Source organism: Trifolium pratense, linkage group LG6 (genome assembly GCF_020283565.1).
Source record: "Trifolium pratense cultivar HEN17-A07 linkage group LG6, ARS_RC_1.1, whole genome shotgun sequence".
NCBI lineage: Eukaryota > Viridiplantae > Streptophyta > Magnoliopsida > Fabales > Fabaceae > Trifolium > Trifolium pratense.
In genome coordinates this window covers 30,599,027-30,617,358 of record NC_060064.1, presented here as the reverse complement: position 1 = coordinate 30,617,358, position 18,332 = coordinate 30,599,027, and the positions used below count along the sequence as shown (strand labels likewise).

The 18,332-nt window shown below is 30.4% G+C and overlaps 3 protein-coding genes across 3 annotated transcripts; all 3 read left to right on the top strand.

Moving 5' to 3' along the window:
• Window positions 1–2,294: 2,294 nt before the first annotated feature.
• Window positions 2,295–3,140, top strand: LOC123892087. Its single transcript, XM_045941933.1, has one exon. It carries the CDS (start codon window positions 2,295–2,297, stop codon window positions 3,138–3,140), a length of 846 nt encoding a protein of 281 aa, XP_045797889.1.
• A 3,751-nt stretch (window positions 3,141–6,891) lies between these two features.
• LOC123892086 (zinc finger protein 3-like) lies at window positions 6,892–7,657 on the top strand. Its single transcript, XM_045941932.1, has one exon. The coding sequence runs from the start codon at window positions 6,892–6,894 to the stop codon at window positions 7,627–7,629; it is 738 nt and encodes a 245-aa protein (XP_045797888.1). The 3' UTR covers window positions 7,630–7,657.
• Window positions 7,658–15,747: 8,090 nt separating this feature from the next.
• On the top strand, window positions 15,748–18,065 carry LOC123891440 (major pollen allergen Ole e 1). The gene is made up of 2 exons (XM_045941316.1): window positions 15,748–16,171; window positions 17,458–18,065. The coding sequence occupies exons 1-2, from the start codon at window positions 15,988–15,990 to the stop codon at window positions 17,793–17,795; spliced, it is 522 nt and encodes a 173-aa protein (XP_045797272.1). The 5' UTR covers window positions 15,748–15,987; the 3' UTR covers window positions 17,796–18,065.
• The last annotated feature ends 267 nt before the right edge of the window (window positions 18,066–18,332 follow it).

Sequence of the window (18,332 nt, the reverse complement as noted above, 5' to 3'; positions counted from 1 at the left end):
GTGTGAGACTTGATACATGATGTCATGTATTCCCATGATGTCCTATAAAAGATGCGATCAAAACCATTAGTTGTGTGTGCAACTTTGTCCCTCATTCATGAGTTCTTTAACTCCTCTAACGAGTGATATATATAAGGAGGTAGTTTTTTTTAGTTACTGGATTATGAAATGCATAAATGTAAACTAATACTTTGTTTTTTAATAATCAAAATATATTATAAGGAGTATAAGGGGTATACTCAATCCCTTACAACTCAAAAAAGAAATTACAAACTTTTGATACACTTCACGGGATCTAGTCACCAATGATATAAGAAAAACTAGTTTTTCGACCATGCTGACAACTAAACGACGCCCAAGAGCTAACTATAATATCATCCAAAAGGGCGGAAGTATTTAGGATTGCTCCATTGAATATCACATTATTTCTAAGCTTCCAAATATTCCACGTAGTAGCCAACCAAAACAAATGTTGAATACGCCCGTGCTTCTTCATTTTTACCATGTCACCAAACAACATAAAATGGTTCCAACCTTCTACACCTTTCGGTAAGCTCTTCCCTAACCAACTAAACACCGTCCAACACCCCTTACTGAAAGAGCAAGAAAAAAAGAGGTGGTCGTAGTCCTCATTATTAAGAAAATAGAATACACACGGCAGATCATGCGGATTAAGCAAAATACCTCTATGGTTGAGCGCTATCCTCATCGGTAATCTCTCTAATAATAACCGACAGCCAAAAACAAGAACTTTAGATGGTACATCATTCCTCCATAATTTTTGAATCGCAGCCAAAACATTGGGATTCAGATCAACTACCTGACGATGTTCTGATAACCAATTATAGCAAGACTTAACTACAAAAAGACCAGTTTTTCCAGAAATCCATCGCCAATAGAATCGTGAGAATTCAGTTGTAAAGAATGTTGGGTCATCACTAGGGGGCAGCCGGGGATCATCCACATTGGGCTTAAGAACAACTCTACAAGTGAGTTGGACACCACACTCTTACCCAAAACCTTAAGGTGTTAGGTTTATGGGTCATCTCACTTTATAAAGTGTTCAACCTCCACTTTTCTAAGCAATGTGGGACTTAACCACTCACACTTGCCACAACAATCTCCCCCTCAAGTGTGAGTTCATCCACTCTTGGATATGCTCCCCCTCAAGCGGAAGCTTTCTTCATCCTACACTTATACCGCCGTAAGTCACACTGCACCACGGGACTCGCCGCCTGACCACCTTTGTCAGGAAGACTTTCGATACAAGGAGCCAGTTCAACCCTTCGTCGAACCATCGGCTCTGATACCACTGTTGGGTCATCACGAGGGGGCAGTCGGGGATCATCCATATTGGGCTTAAGAACAACTCTACAAGTGAGTTGGACACCACACTCTTACCCAAAACTTTAAGGTGTTAGGTTTATGGGTCATTTCACTTTATAAAGTGTTCAACCTCCACTTTTCTAAACAATGTGGGACTTAACCACTCACACTTGCCACAACAAAGAAAAACCAAACAACAGCTCCTTAAGATCAACCACCACCATTTACTCTTCACTCTCTGATAATTGTTCAGTCCATTGCCAAGACAAAAAAAAAGACTCTCCATTCCTACGCAATCTCTCTGCTAACATGTTGGGACCAAAACTATATATATATATATATATATATATATATATATATATATATATATATATATATATATATATATATTAACTTTTTACAAAAAAGAAAAATTAATAAGATTTTTAAAGCCTTATTTTTATTAACTAAAAAAAGTTTATTTCTTTTTTGGTATTAACCCTCTAGCTTGTAAGGGAAGATCAGGGCCTAATAATTCGGAGTTCGACCGCGAGGTAAAATAAAATTTAAGTAGAGTATAGAAGAAAATATAAGACCTATCATTCATTAATGAAGCAAAAATTACATCCCAAATCGTTTCAAGTCAATCGGTGCTATATTTTTTCCTCATATCGTCTCAAATTTTCAATCTTTATAGTAATGAATAGTTGCATTGACTCAAATATTTTTTTAATAAATAACCCTTCTTCTAACCTTCTCATTTCATTAATGTAGTCTATATTCCTGTACAAATCAATCAGTGCAATATTTTTACTCACATCGTTTCAAATTAACTTTCAATCTTTATTTCTAAAGATGTCCCTTTCCTTAAATAATATTCCTAAAGATATTTGCACTAACTCAAACATTTTTATATAAATAACCCTTCTTATAAGCTTTTCTTATCATAAAATCAGAAAAAACACAAAATATAGTTTGTCATTTGTACCATGGCAACTGAATCCTCCTGCAGCAGCTCTTCCACTTCCCAACATGAAGATGATAACAAACAAAATCAACTTCCAAACTCTAATTCGAACAAGTCAATTGACTTTGTAAATCTATTAAAAAATGATTTGATTCGTGGGTCTGAAGTGCAAGAGCACAACTTTTTTAGCCCTGTCCAAGTTGGTTCTTCATCTTATTTTCCTAATCACAACAATGAAAAGAATAATTCTAATTCAAAGTCTTATTCATGCTTCTACGGCAAGAGCCAATATTCTTCTTTACGAGCATTAAAAGGACACCAAAATGCTCATAGAACAGAACGTGCAATACAAAAGCAACTAATTCATCAAAGGTACGAAGATGGTTCTTTAGGTTTAGGGCAACTTCCTTTTAACCCTTATTTAAATTATCGTATTACTCCTTTTACACCTTCTCCTATTGAACCTTTTACACCTTATCCTATTACTCCTTTTACACCTTATAGGCCACTTGGGATTAGAATGAAATCATTGATTCAAAAATCACCTTATATTAGCCCTAGGATTGATCATGGTGCTTTATGTTTGCAAGACATATTAAACCCAAATCTTGTTAGCTTGAGAAAAAATATTCAAGGAAGCAATAGTGGGGTTGCAAGTCTAGGTATTGGGGGTGCAACTACTTCAAGAATTGATGATGAAATTGGAAGAAATAATAAAAATGGTGATATTCTAAAACTTGGAAAATCTTCTACAAATATTGTGGCTTCTACATCTACCATGAATGATATTGATAATTCAAAGGCAAATATTGAAGAAGAACTCTCTGATTGTGAATCTTCTACGGTTGATTTGTCACTTAAGCTTTAAATTCAGTTTTATATTATATTTTTTGAATAATTCAGTTTTTATATTTTATTTCCATGTCAATGTTGTTATTTTTAATTTTTTTTGAGACAGTGCTTTGGAGGATAAATTTCACATCTTGAATTTGGCTATGTATGTAGGCTTGTTCTACTGAAGGATGGATATGTATTTGCCTCTTCGTGTAAATTATACGTACCATTACATATTTTTTTGACAAAATACCATTACATGTTTATTTATTTTTTTATATCTTTTTTTTTTATATCATAAATACCATTACATGTTTAAAATCAATGTTATTGATAATTTAATTGCTATCTCTAACTGAAGTAATTAGTGTCTTGGTAAAAAAACTATATTTTCTTATTCATATTTTTTTTTTGAATGCATGGCATCTTATTCATATTTTTTTTGCAACAAAAAAGAAAAGATGTCATGCATCTTATTCATATTAATTGTTTGATTACCGCACTAAATTTTTTGTTTTCATAGATTTCATCCATTGTTTATTTGGTTACCTATCTATCTATATATCACTAAATTTTTTGATTTCATAGATTAAAAAGAAGATACAAAACTTGAGGTGAATAGACCAAAACTTAGAATTTGTCTTATTAAAAACTGTAATAGTAAACTAGCATGTGTTTAGTTTTCTATGGGTTTGTCTGATTGCAAAATAAAAAGTGAATCTATGGATTGGTCTAAGTGGTAAGCAGTGATGGATCCAGAAACGTATAACACCAGGGGTCGAAAACTAACTAATCTATTTTATTTATAGAGATTATTTTTGTTTACATTGTCGATGTTTTTTTTTTTTGCTATCATGTTTTAAGTACTAAATTATTCTCTCTCAATTGAACTTTTTTCATATGCATGAGTCCGAAATTGAACTTTTGACCACCTACTTGAGGGACCAAACACTCTTACCATTTAGAAAAATTGGATGTACCAGAGTTCGAACATTAGTCTATACATATTACGTGCAATATTCCTATCAACTAAACTATATTCACATAACATAAATTATAGTATACTAATAGTAAGCATCTGGTCAAGGGTTCGATTTCTAACTCATATGTATGGAAAAAATTCGGTTGGGAGGGGAGAACGCACCTTGTGTGCCCCACAGGTTCCTCGACGGAGATTAGTCATCGCTAACGACAGTGAAAATTTCGTACCAAAACAACATGGTAAAAAAAATCATGGGGTTTAATAGACTACTATTATTTAACTAGTATTAATACATTTTATGATGAAACTGAATTTTATTTATACCAAGGCATGAACATGTTTGGCCATAAAAAGAAAAAGGCATGAACTTATTTATGTCTTAGGGCCTCTATAGGTGTGCCAAATTTTTCGGGGCTTCTTAAAGGGATAAAAAATAAAAAAATAAAAAAAAAACATAAATAACTTGTATGTTTGTCTATATTCTGAAAGACAAAGAAAACAACTAAATCTACACTTACTTGCCACAAAAGCTAACTGCCAATTGGAGTTAGTTAGGCAGTTCCCAACTGATTAAGTTGGTTGTAATAGTTAGTTAATTAGGATGTAATAGTTAGTTCCCAACTGATTAAGATGATCCTAAGGTGTAGGTGTTCTGAAGTTTAGCTTTTTGGGATGGGTGTTTTTTCCTCTCTGTTTAGGTGGGGGTGGTGTTTGTTCTCTTGTTAGAATTAGATGACCACATCTAATACTTGTATTTTTTTTCCTCCCCCTCTCTTGGCCCTTCTTATGCCTTGATTGTTGGTTTATAAACTGTTTGTTATTCAAAAAAAAAAAGATAGTTAGTTTCATCCTCTAGTATATGACATTGATCATAGTGCTTGTAATCATTAAGTTGCATGAATAAGAATTTTCTCATCTTTGGCTTAAGCTTGTTCCGCGTCATTCTCTGATTTCTCTTGTAGCTCACATTTATAGCATACACCATGCACAAAGCTCATTCTTTACAATATACAAGCGTACGTATTATTTACATTCAAACACTAAAATAACTTTGCCTACAAAATCTGACTCAACTATTTTGTCATCCTTCCTTAGCGGTTTGCATTTTCCATTTCCTCTATCCACAAGTACATTACCTCATTAGAACGGATCCGGATTTGCTGCTATGGAAAAAGCATGCAGTTTCACGCTGTAACTGATCTGAGCCGTTGATTTTTATCAGACGGTTTATATACATATGCAATGAAATAATCATGGATTTGTTTCTCATTAGAACGTCCATGCAATGTGTCAATAGTTGATTCAGTTAGTGACACGATAAACATGAAATTCTAATGAGCTTTGACTAATTCTAACACTCCTACAACCTTCGTGGACCTTTGTAAAGTTGGGAAATATTTAACTAACTCATATTGGATCGCTTCAAAAATTCAAATGAGGGGAACTCGGTTAATTAAGGAGAAATTGATTGATTCTAAATTTGACTTTTGCTGAGCTTAGCTAACAGTTATTTATTTTTAATTAGGTGTAAGCAAAATTTTTAAAATTGATTATGCATTAATGTTTTTTTTAAGCAAATTTAATAGAGTAAAACAAATATTATACAGTAGAACTTTTATATTAATCAATTTTTTTAAACAAGTTAATCGATTAAAAAACATACAAATTTTACACAACATTTAAATTTGGTGGGATTGATGATTTTAATTTATTAATTAGAAAACTTCATTTTATTGAGAATTTGTAGTTTTATTTAATTATTTGCAACGTCGTCAAATTTGATGAGCAAAATCATGACGTTGATCAAAATTTTCAAGTTAGGGACAAAAATTGCGTAAATAGAAATGAGGCCAAAATTGCAATTTTATTAAAATACATAAAAATGAATTAAGCCTAATATGTATTTGAAACTCTTTTTGGTACTATGAATTGAATTTTGTTAAAAAATAAACATTAATAATATTTCAACACGCAATTTAAAGCATTAATTGTATTAACTAAAATAAAAAAAGGCTTAATTTTATAATGGTCATATTTTTTTTTATTTTGGTGGTAATTTAAAGCCTAACTTAATTGGAATTTTCTTAAAAAATTTATAGCATTAATTTTAAGTTTTTTCTAATCTACCCTTAATTTTAAGTTTTTTCTAATCTACCCTTAATTTTATTAACTAAAACAATAAAGGCTTACTTTTATTTTGATAATATTATTTTATTGACTAAATTTTGGTAGTAATTCAAAGCCTTACTTAAATTGGAATTTTCTTAAAAAATTTAAAGCATTAATTTTATTAACTAAAACAAAAAAAAAGGCCTAATTTTAATTTGGTAATATTTTTTTGCTAAATTTTGGTAGTAATTTTTACTAACGTTTGAAGCCTTAAGCCAGCCTGTATAGCAGAAAATATGAGCCATATCATATCGTTTCACATTTTCCATCCTAATTAGTAAAAAGTAATACGTCAAAAATTAGTAAAAAATATTTGCTTTAACTCAAATATTTTTTTAATAAATAACCTATCTTATAAGCTTCTCTTTTCATTAATGTAGTCTAAATTATTACATCCAATTTAGGAAGGCAAATATATTCTTGTACATATCATTCGGTGCAATGTTTTTACTCGCATCGTTTCAAACTTTCAATCTATATATTCCAAAAGATGTCATTTTTCCTTAAATATTCCTAAAGATATTTACATTAACTCCAACATTTTTTTTTTATATAAATATAACCCTTCTTATGGCTTTTCTTATCATTAAATCAGAAAAACACAAAGTATAGTTTGTGATATACAATTTATAACATGACGTCTGAATCATCTAATAGCTCTTCCACTTCTCAACATCCAGATGAGAACAAACAAAATCAACTTCCAGACTCTGATTCAAACAAGTCATCAATTGACTTTGTGAATCTATCGAAAGATGATTTGGATCGTGGGTCTAAAGTGCAAGAGCACAACTTTTTTAGCCCTGACCAAGTTGGTTCTTCATCTTCTGCAAAGTTTTATTCATGCTCTTACTGCAAGGGCCAATATTCTTCTTTACAAGCATTAGGTGGGCATCAAAATGCTCACAAAGCAGAACGTGCGTTACACATGCAACATATTAAACAAAGGTATGAAGGTGGTGCTTTTAATTTAGGGCAACCTCGTTTTAACCCTTATTTAAATTATCCTATTACTCCCTTTCCAACTTATAACTACTATAGGCCACTTGGAATTAGAATGGAGTCAATGATTCAAAAATCACCCTATTTTGGCCCTAGGGTTGGTTATGGTACTTTGAGTTTGCATGATATATTAAATCCTTCTCTTGTAAGCTTCAAAAATAATATGCTGGGTATTAATAGTGGGGTTGCAAGTCTAGGCATTGGTGGTGGTGCAACTACTTCAAGAACTGAAGATGAAGTTGGTTATACAAATAATGGAAATGGTGCAATTCTAAAAATTGGAGAATCTTCTGCAAATAATTTGGCTCCTATTGAAGAAGAATCATCTGATTCCGAATCTTCTGGGCTTGATCTGTCGCTTAAACTTTAAATTCAGTTTTTGTGTTTGTTTTTTAATGATTCAGTTTTGATTTTATTTTCATGTCAATGTTATTTTTAATTGTATTGAGAAAGTGCTTTGGGGGATCAATTTCACATTTTGGATTTGTCTATGTAGTTTTTTATTCTATTGAAGAATGGTTATGTATTTGGCTCTTCGTTTAATAATAATATTATGACATGTTTGCAATCAATGTTATTTGTTACTCTTTAATATGAGTAGTTTTTTGTTCTCTCAAGTTATTGGTATTATCATTATATATTTTTTTTAAAAAATGTGTTAGTATAAATCGTGTTTTTAATACCTTATACCCTCTCCGGACACAATTATAAACAAAAAAACACTTTTTAGATTCATTAAAAAAATAATGTATCCAGTCTATATTATTGACGATACATTATTTTTTCAATAAACCTAAAAAGTGGTTTTTGCTTATAATTGTGTCCTGAGGGAGTATTATTTTAATAAAGTACTAGATGTCTACCGTGGTGATATTAAGGATAATAATAAAGTTATTTTACACATGCATTCAATAATATACTGACACATCATGTATGATATTTAAAAACACGTGATGTGTCACATTCATTAAATGATTGGCAACGCATTATTGGATGTATGTGTAAAGAATAATATTTATACCGACAGTTCACAACAATTAAGCTCATATATTATATATAAATATAAAAACAAAAAAATATAAGAGAAAGTTTGATAAATCAATGAGGTACAAGAAATACACTCCATTGGAACACTACAATCTCTAAGATAAAAAAAAAAATTTATAAGAAAACGAGGTACCATACCACCAGTAAACTAGAACGTCTCGAATGCACCACCACGAGATGAAGAATATCCGCAGGAAAAGAGAGTCAAGAATCAACTACATGTAGGACAAAGCAACAAGACGGCATGTAATCCTTCTGATCCATCGAGGCCTAACACGTCACCCAAATAAACTCTATCGGTTCTAGCATAAGGTGGATACCCCACTTATGAAAGGAACGGGGGAGCTAGGGTGTGTATCAATAATAAGTTAATTTGATGGTTCATTAGCTACGTGAAAGAAATTATTCAGAAAGTCATGCATAATTAATTGTATACAATCTACATCTTGTTGGTTGTTGGTATAGGTGAGGTGTGTAGCAATATATATTTGCTACGACCAAATTGGTGTAATAACAAAGAGAAAATGAATTTTTAAGTTGTAATACTGGTGCTATATATTAAAGTAATGGGTTTTTTTTTTTGAACGGCTAATTGATAATGGAACCGAGTTCAAGACGAGCACGGTACACATAAGAGTACAACACAAAGTAAGAAATATAAACGGGAAACACCTAAATCCGCCAATACCAATTACATCCCTTAAAAACCCCTAACCAAATTGCTCCCAAAGTACAACAAAAGCAAAAGAACCACCTATGCCAACACCCCAACCATCCCTCTCAACAATAAACTTCGTCGCATCAGCCACAACCGAAACGACAATCCCTAAACCAACCAAGAGTCGCTGCACACCATACTCCCTCACCTTTGAATATGGGTGTACATGGATTGGGCAAATCTAATCAACCCAGTCAAACCCACTCAATCCAACCCAAAAAAGTAGGTTGGGTCGGGCAAGTGGGTGGATATAGATTTTAAAAATAAAAAATCCATTAAAAAATTATGATTTTCAATAGGACTATAAATGGTTGTAGTTAATGAGTTAAATTATTTTATTGAAATTTTGGATTATTTTAAGGAGGTGGCAAAATGGATAGATTTGGATTTGAATACTAATAGATGAATCAAGATAATCCCTTAATTCATTAGAATTCAGTAAATTTTTTAAAAAATAAAATTCAATCCATCCATGATTAAACATATGATTCGTCCAATCTATCCATTAATTATGATATCTTAAATGGGATAGGTAGCTCAATTGGTTAAACTAGTTGAGTTAAGAGTTAAGAAGTTTGAGGTTCAAGGTTCAAGTTCTATATACTCACAATTTGTTTATAAAAATAAAATCTATTAAAATATATGATTTTTAAAAATAAATTAAAACATTTTTTTGGTACAAACCATTTTTTTTAATTATCTTAAAAACCGAATTTTATTTTATGTTATGATTAAGAAAAAAAAATTTCTACCCCTACATTTAACTCTTTAGCTCTTGCAAACAACTCATTATTCCGATAATACCATTTTTATTATTTTAATTCACCCCCACATTTGAGCAAAGCTACAGACCGGAAAACTCAAAAAATGAGTTTCGAAATTTAGCCACGGTTAAACCGTGGCTAAACTGGAAAATTTCGGAATGGTTTAGTGAAGTTTTTCGGTAAGATAATTGTAAACCGGAACAATTATAAAAAAAATTCTGGTAAAGTTTTAGCCAAGGTTTATAGAATCTGGAAATCTCAAGAAAACAACGTAAGCAACTTAAATTCCGAAATTTTCCAGGTTAGCCACGATTAACCCATGGCTAAGCTTCGAATTTCATTTTTTGAGTTTTTCAGTTTGTAACTTTGCTTAAATGTAGGGGTGAGTTAAAATAATAAAAAGGGTATAATGGAAATATTAAATTGTTTGTTTGTAGGGGTAAAGAGTTAAATGTAGGGGTAGGAAAAAATAATTATGATTGAATTTATGTATAATCAGTCCAAAACAAATTTTTAACTAGGCCCAAACAATTTTTCTACTAAACCTAAAAAATTTCTTTCTACACCATCCTAATAATTTAAAATTTGTTGGTGGATCGAGGACGGGTGGTCAACGCGAAGGTCAATGTCGGACCATTGGCGGCTTAGTATGGTGGAGCTTCGACGAACATGATAGTGAAGGCGATTTTTCGGCAAATTGCGGCGGAGCTCCGACGGTCGACTGCTGTCATCCACCCTCGTAATATTTAATAATTTATATAGTATTTTAATTATTAATTTATTTTAAAAAGAAAATAGTTATTTTTAAAATAATTAAAAAAAATCCAATTTTTAATGTTTTTTGTTTTAAAAAAATCGGTAATATTTTTATCTTTTTAATTTTTTAATGGTTTGGTTTACTAATAAAAGTGGCTATCCATTGGATTTAAAATAAATAGAGAAAAATAAATATGCACTGACAGTGTAAAATAATTTTATGTTGTTAATCAATAACAATCATGTTTTCTGTCACTTCACCCCACTTTCTTGATATGACATAACAAATTGATCGTTTTTTATTGGATGATTGTGTAAAAATACTTTACACGATCTGTGCATCTCTACTTTTTTAACGGTAAATATATTATTAACCGAATATCTGTACAAGACGAACAAAAACCAATAAAGAACACGTAAACAATTATGGAATACTTGCCACGGTTAGAGGGATCAGGATCACCTGCAGTTGAGTTCAACTGCAGGCCCACACAATAGAGCAAACTGTCCATTTATAATTTAAATAATTTATAAAATAAATAAAAAATAGTGTACAGCAGGACCCTGCAGTTGATTTTTAACTGCAGGCAATCCAAACTCCGGTTAGAGAGCACTTGAGTTTTCGTATTTTTCTAACTTGTGGCGACGGTTTCTTGACCTTTTAGTTGCGTTCAGACTTGATTTCACTTGATTTTCATTAAGAAATGATCCCACTACGTACCATAAAATATATATTGGACATTTGGACTTCAAGGCTAAAATGCATCAATGACATTGACACTTCATTCTTCACATTCTCTTAATTTATTCTAATAAAACAAAAATAAAAATAAGTAAAATATTTTAATAAACTTATATATAAATTTATTTAATAAAAATCATGCATGCATATTTGCATGTCACCACTCGTCCAGACAAAATCGAGCAGAATAAAATTTTACATATTACTTAAAGTATAAATTTTTTTTAACGGCAAATATATCAATAATCAGGTCTCTGCATAAGACAAACAGAGACCGACATAAAAGTAACTACATAATAAGGTGTCGTATATATGCGGAACGCCAAAAATAAACACAAAAACAAACACCACCTAAGAGAGGTCCACCTCCTAAACCCAAAATAAAAAACGCACCCCTCAGATTTCAAGCCACCAGAAGACATCAACTCAGCCTCAAAAGTTTCCACAAAATCGACTATAACTCCCGATCTCGAATAAAAAATGATTGGCCCATCAGAATCCAAAAAACAAAAGAAAAAGTATAAATTTGGAAAGAAATTAAAAGTATGGAAAAATAAGAAGATCAAAACTATAATCAAGCCGTAATTTTTTATGAGAATTGTATGTAAATTTGGAAACTATTGTAACATCCATACAAAAAAATTGTCTAGAATAATTCAGATGGACATTAATCATTAGTACTGGATACAATAAAATTACAGACAACATCCAATACATAGGTCTAAGATGTTTAATACACAACTAAAACAATCATGCTTAGTTCTAATAACATCAAACTATGACAAAAGAAGGAAAAGATTAAATCAGTCATCATGAGCTAAATTCGGCCATTACATCAGTCATCTGCTTTTTCCTTACTCCTAACTTGCTCAACCTGCTTAACTGAAACAAAATGTGAGGGGTGAGACAGTCACTTCGTCTCAGTGTGGTTCCATTTACCTATAGAGTTAGCAACTAAGAAGAACAAACTAACAGTTAATCGTTTCATTTGCATCATTATATTCACTCGCAAAACCAGATAACTTATAAATAAGTGTTTCACACAATAATTATCTATATTTTATTATGGGTAATGCAAATAAATGAATAATACAAAAGAAAAAGTTAAGAAATTGAGGAATGCATAAACAGACAGTATTACTCTTTCCGTTCCAATTTAAATGAGTCATTTACAAAAAAAAATTGTCTCATAATACTTGAGCTATTTCACTTTTCTATATCATTTTTCCATGTTTACCCCTTATAAATGCTTTTGGAGAAAAGTGCATAGAATCTACTTTTTTAAAATTGGATTTTAGTACAAGGGTAATTTGGTAAAATTAATATTATATTTTATTCACTCATACATTTTTCTTAATATATGTGAAATGAGCAAATGACTCATTCAAATTGGGACTGAGGGAGTACTATTTTGTTGTTATGGGAAGGGATAAGAAGTGAGTAATTTCATCTTTTAATGCCTTCACCAAATTGACACTTTCCAGTGGCTTCCAATGGCAGTAACTCTGCTCTGAAGTGCACATGAATGACATGAATGCTCTTTAACACTCCTCCAACCCAATTTCATGCTTTTACTTCAATGCCTCATCTTTTTATGTCAGTTTCAGTTACATCCAAGATACACAAATGGCATATTCGGTTTTGAATATAAGAAAAAAATTGTATCGATAAAAGTTGATGTCTATGACTTCAAGAATATTTAGATGAAATATTGTGGATTTATTCTAATTTAATCAAATTTCTAGATACAATTTCTAATTAGAGTATGCATCTGTGATAGAATATTTAGAGAAAGTTCTTCATTCATTTAAGTGCTGCAAGACTCGAAAAATCATCTCTATAATTACGCGTAGAGATATCCAATTTATTAACAACAAAAAATATTGATGTCTACTAACAATGAATTGGTCTAAGTTGTAGTAAGGGTCTTGGTTCCCTTAAGAATGTGGTAGAAAATCCGGTTGAAATGAGAGAACTCACCTTATGTGTCCCACATATTTTTTGACGGAGATTAATTAGTCTTCACTAACAGCGGTGAAAACTTCTACAGATATCATAATAACCTAAAAAAATATTAATGTCTTTGGTTTAATATCTATGGTTTAAAATTTAAGCAAAAATATTCATTTTGTTGACTCATTTTTTTATATGGAGAATGTTAAGGCACGTGTTAAGAAAATAAATGTAGTGATATTTTATTGAATTTTTTTTTTCACCGCCAGTATCCGGCTCACTTTGGTATTATTATAATTGATAAATTACTATTTTTAGGTACTTTTCATAATTGTAATGTACTAGCTAGTAAATAAATTCGATGAATGAATGGTTTAAATGCAGAGGACACACTAGAGTAGAGATCTAGAATCTACTCCATGATTAATGCTTAGGAATGTTTTCAAACACAATCCTACCCAATTTTGTGTGAATCCTGTTGGTGAACACCTAAGATCTCAGTTAAGGTGTACTAGTAAGAAACAAACCAATTAATTTTAGCTTCATGCTATGCTAACATGTGCCATAAGGACATATATATGTTAAAAATATACTCCCTCCAACCTTATTTATAAGCAAAAATCAACAAAATTTTTTGGACTTAAATATAAGCAAAGGTCACCAAAACCAATTTTATTTAATGCTATTTTTTCAAAATTACCCTCATTAATTGTTCTTTTTTAAGATGATTTAGAGTACCATTGCAAAATTAAAATATTATATAAAATCATTTTAGTAATTGTAATAGAACTTTTACATAAAATCAAGACAAAAAAAAATTGGCTTTTTCATTTCGTCTATCAACCAAAAAAAAAATATTTCAAAAATCTATTTTAGCCTCATAGTCAATATTAATGGTTTAACAATACTAATGATTATATAAAACCATTTAACAATACTAATGGTTTCAGTGTATAACATCTTGAAACCATTTAACATACCAAATAGGATGAGATTCCGAAAATACCAAATAAGATTAATATTAATTTGTCTAGCTTGGCGTTCGATCATTCAAGGGATGAGCAGATGTAAACCCGCCCGTCCCCTTTTTAATCCAAATTTATTTATTAATTTTATTTGCGGAAGACAAACAACCGGTAGGCTAAGCGCACAGTCAATGTTCGGTCATTCGAGGGATGAGCGGATGTAAACCCGTCGATCCCCTTTTAATCCACATTTTATTTATTACAATTTATTTTTTAAGTTTTTATCGTTTTATATTTTTTTGTTTTAATTAAACAAATTAAATAAATTATATGAATAAATAAAAACAAAAAAAATAACATCGCAGGGGTGCAGAAAGTAAGCAGGAGGGGTGCAGCTAGCTGTGAAATAATACAGGCCCGACCCACAAGAAAACCCAGGGCGCAGCAACAAACAAAAAATAGGGGGGTGATATGGACCGTATGATTGATCAGACAGTTTTGATAAGATCAGGATGCTGCAGACTCTTGGCCGTCTGATGAAAATCAACGGCCTGTAAGAAGAGTTTTGCAAGACGCACGTACACCGGATCTGCGCCTATATATGCGACTATAAACATGTCTTATGCACCATGCATAAGGAATCAAACATATTAAAATTAAATAAATAACATCAGGAATCAAACATATTAAAATTAAATAATTCTACTCAAAAGTAATCAAACATATTAAAATTAAATTTACACTTCAAAATTAATTCCGGAGATTTTAAACATAGGCTATTTGGACTTTTTCATATTCTAGTATAAATCAAACTAATCAAACTCGATTAATATTAGGAGAAATACTTGTATGATCTTAGTTATCATTTGGTCACACACACAACAAAACATACATATTATTTAATTCTTTTTTCTTTATACTTTTTTTTTTAACTATGTGAGTGTGATCAAATTAGATCAAATATTAATGGTCCATGCAAGTATTTTTCTAATATTAGTTAACCGCCAATTTTGTGTCATTCAAAATCAATCACCCAATAGTCAAATTAAGTGATCAATGATATCCGATTATTGCATTATTTTTTGTCCATTTTAGATTGTATACTTACTGAAAAATGATAATCTATAATGTTTGAAAAATTGTGTTTCTTAAAATTTTAAAAATATCACCACTTTAGTATCGAACTAAGTATTCTCTAACTCGCAAACAAAGTTTTAGTATCGTCTAACTTGTATGAGGATTGAGAAGATGAGGTCATTTCTTAAAACACTCATTAATTAACCTCAATTCTTACTTTACTAAAAAGTAAAAACTATTCCTCAATTAACATTGAAATAGTTATTTCCTGTTTATTTCTATACTCAAGATAAGGTAGTAAAAAAAACATGATAGCAATAAATAATCCTTCATAATATAACTATTCATATTGTCAAAAAAAATAAAATAATAACTACTCACAAGATCCATTAATGTGCATTAACTTTTGATTTTTTTTCTCTACAAATATCTTCTATTTAAACCCCCTAACACATTACACAATCTCATCTCATAAACAAAAGAATCTCTTACCCCTTCTCTTTCCTACTCATAATTTCTATGTCTTGCCAAATAACATTCACATGTCTTTGTTTCTAGTGAGAAAAAAATAAATAAAAACAAGATAAAATTATTTCAAACTTTTTTTCTCCTTGAAGTTGATTCTCCACTAACAACTACTACTACTCTTTTATCCACACACCAAACCCATCTTCCATTGCTCTGAAATCATTCAAAAATTTGAAAAATGAATCCTCTTACTATGTTGCTTATTTTACCTTTTTTTACACAGTTTTTGGAAGTTGAACCTGCAAGACCAAAAGTGTTAGGGAAAACAAGGTTTCCTATCTCTCAAATCAGTGTTATGGGTTTTGTTTATTGTGATTTCTGCTCAAATAACAGCTTTTCTAGACATAGCTACTTCTTGCCAGGTAATGTATAACTTGTAACTTAATTTTATGGTTTGCTTTGCATGTCTTACTTGGTTCTCAAAGAGTTCAAATATTGTGATTAATGTTTATTTACCTTCTTTTAAAAAAAAAAAATTGGAGACATCTAATGTTAATGTGAGTAACTATTCTATGGGCACATAAATAAATAATATTTGTTAGGCACAGAAATAAAAAAAATACAATTTTATTTTTCTTTTAATTTTTTTTATTTGTGTCCACGCGCGCCCTTAAATCTTATGCTCAAATGCTTGTGTCCAAGCAAATGTATCTCTATTAATGTTAATTTAGTAAAAAAATTGGGGACACCCTTCGTTTCAAAATAACTACTCCCTCCGTTCCTTTTTCTTTGTCGTTTTAGAAAGAAAAAAAAAATTGTTTCAAATTATTTGTCTTTTTGATATTTAAGATTATATTTTGTCTATTATACCCTCATATAAATTCTAAATATTTAGGAGTAGTTGTTCAAACCGTAAAAGATTTAATATATATTTGAAAAACTAAAGTTGTTTTTTTGTACATAACATATTAATTTTTTTTGTACATAATATATTAAATTTATTGAAAAGATAAAGTGTGTGCAAAAAAAATAAAAGGAATTTATTGGTGAATTGAAATAAGGGTATAATAAGAAGATAAGATGCAAAAATACACTTTCTTAATTTATTTATTGTTTTTAAAAATGACAAAGAAAAAGGATCGGATGGGGTAATATAATTGACCAATTCACACAAATTAAGAAAAATGTATAAATAAAAGAGATAGAAGTGCTTTTACTAAATTACCCATATCACGTGGTATATTTATATTTAGATATTTGCTTCAAACAAAAATATTGAATTGAAAGTGTTATAAGGAGTGATAATTAAAATGTACAATTAGAAAAATAAATAAAAAATAATCTTGTATTAAAAATTAAAATGAGTCGGTCATTCTGGGACAATTTTTTTTACAAATAGGTTGGTCATTTTGAGTCACAGATTTATTTTTTTTAATAAGCAAAGAATAAATTATAAGGAGTACGGAGATACTTAACTCTTACAATTCTGAAAAAAGTCATTAGATGCTAAAAATGCAAGATAACGGATCTTTATCCCAATCAAAAAATTAGAAGTTATGAGATGACAGAGAAAAATATTTATAAATATTTTTGCAACTATATGAGGCGATTTGAACTAATCGTCATTTTACTCACTACTAAGAGACACTATGCTTCGATGAACATAGTGTTCACCTATTTAAACATTTTGCTTTCATATAATGTTCAGGTGCTGAGGTGAAAGTAGATTGCATGTTCAAAGCACTTTCAGCTAAAACTTCAGAACAAATTACACTTTCAGTGAACAGAACAACAAACAAGTATGGAATGTATAAGCTTGAAATACCATCAATTGATGGAATTAGATGTGCTGAAGATTCTGAAGTTGTTTCTACATGTCAAGCAAATTTAATTGGAAGTTCAACTTCATCTTGCAATGTTCCTGGCTACAAAAGCACTTCTAATGTTGTAGCAGTCAAAGCAAGAAGAACTAATCTATGCATATATAGTCTTAATGCTTTAAATTTTAGACCAACTAAGAAGGATATTACTTTATGTGGTAAATAATTAAAAGTAGTAAGATTACATAATTAGCCTTGTTCTTGGCTACTTGTTATCTTTTTTTTAGCCTGTTGAGGGCAAAGATGTCATTTGCCTCTCTCATTCTGTTCATTGTTTTGTTGCATTTTTTGTTTGGTAACATTTGTCATGCTATGGTAAAAAAAATAACATGCATGTAGAGTTTGAGTGCAAAAAATTGTTTGATTTATGGAGTTTTTTATAGGTAAATGTTAGTTGTTAATACATTGTATTAGTAGTCAAAGTTTGAATTCTTAACCCCCTTCTGACTCTCATTCTCGTATCTTAGCTCAATCACTTGAGTTACTTCTTGAAGACATTTGATTTACTTAAGTGATTAGGTACCGGTGAAATGTACTAGATGTATATGTGTATATAATTTCTCTTGTGAAATTGTAAAGTTATGCATATCATAATATTAGTGTATTTTTTGACAAATAATATTAGTGTAATTATATACTATGTAAAATAACATATTTATGAGAGAAGTGAGAAAGAGTGTAGATTGCTCTCTAAATTTATCAA

Excerpts from the sequence above, each read along its gene's own strand:
- LOC123892087 (XM_045941933.1), top strand. The coding sequence starts at position 2,295 with ATGGCAACTGAATCCTCCTGCAGCAGCTCTTCCACTTCCCAACATGAA.
- LOC123892086 (XM_045941932.1), top strand. The coding sequence starts at position 6,892 with ATGACGTCTGAATCATCTAATAGCTCTTCCACTTCTCAACATCCAGAT.
- LOC123891440 (XM_045941316.1), top strand. The coding sequence starts at position 15,988 with ATGAATCCTCTTACTATGTTGCTTATTTTACCTTTTTTTACACAGTTT. Across the intron at positions 16,172-17,457 it reads ACATAGCTACTTCTTGCCAG|GTGCTGAGGTGAAAGTAGAT; the intron begins GTAATGTATAAC and ends TATAATGTTCAG.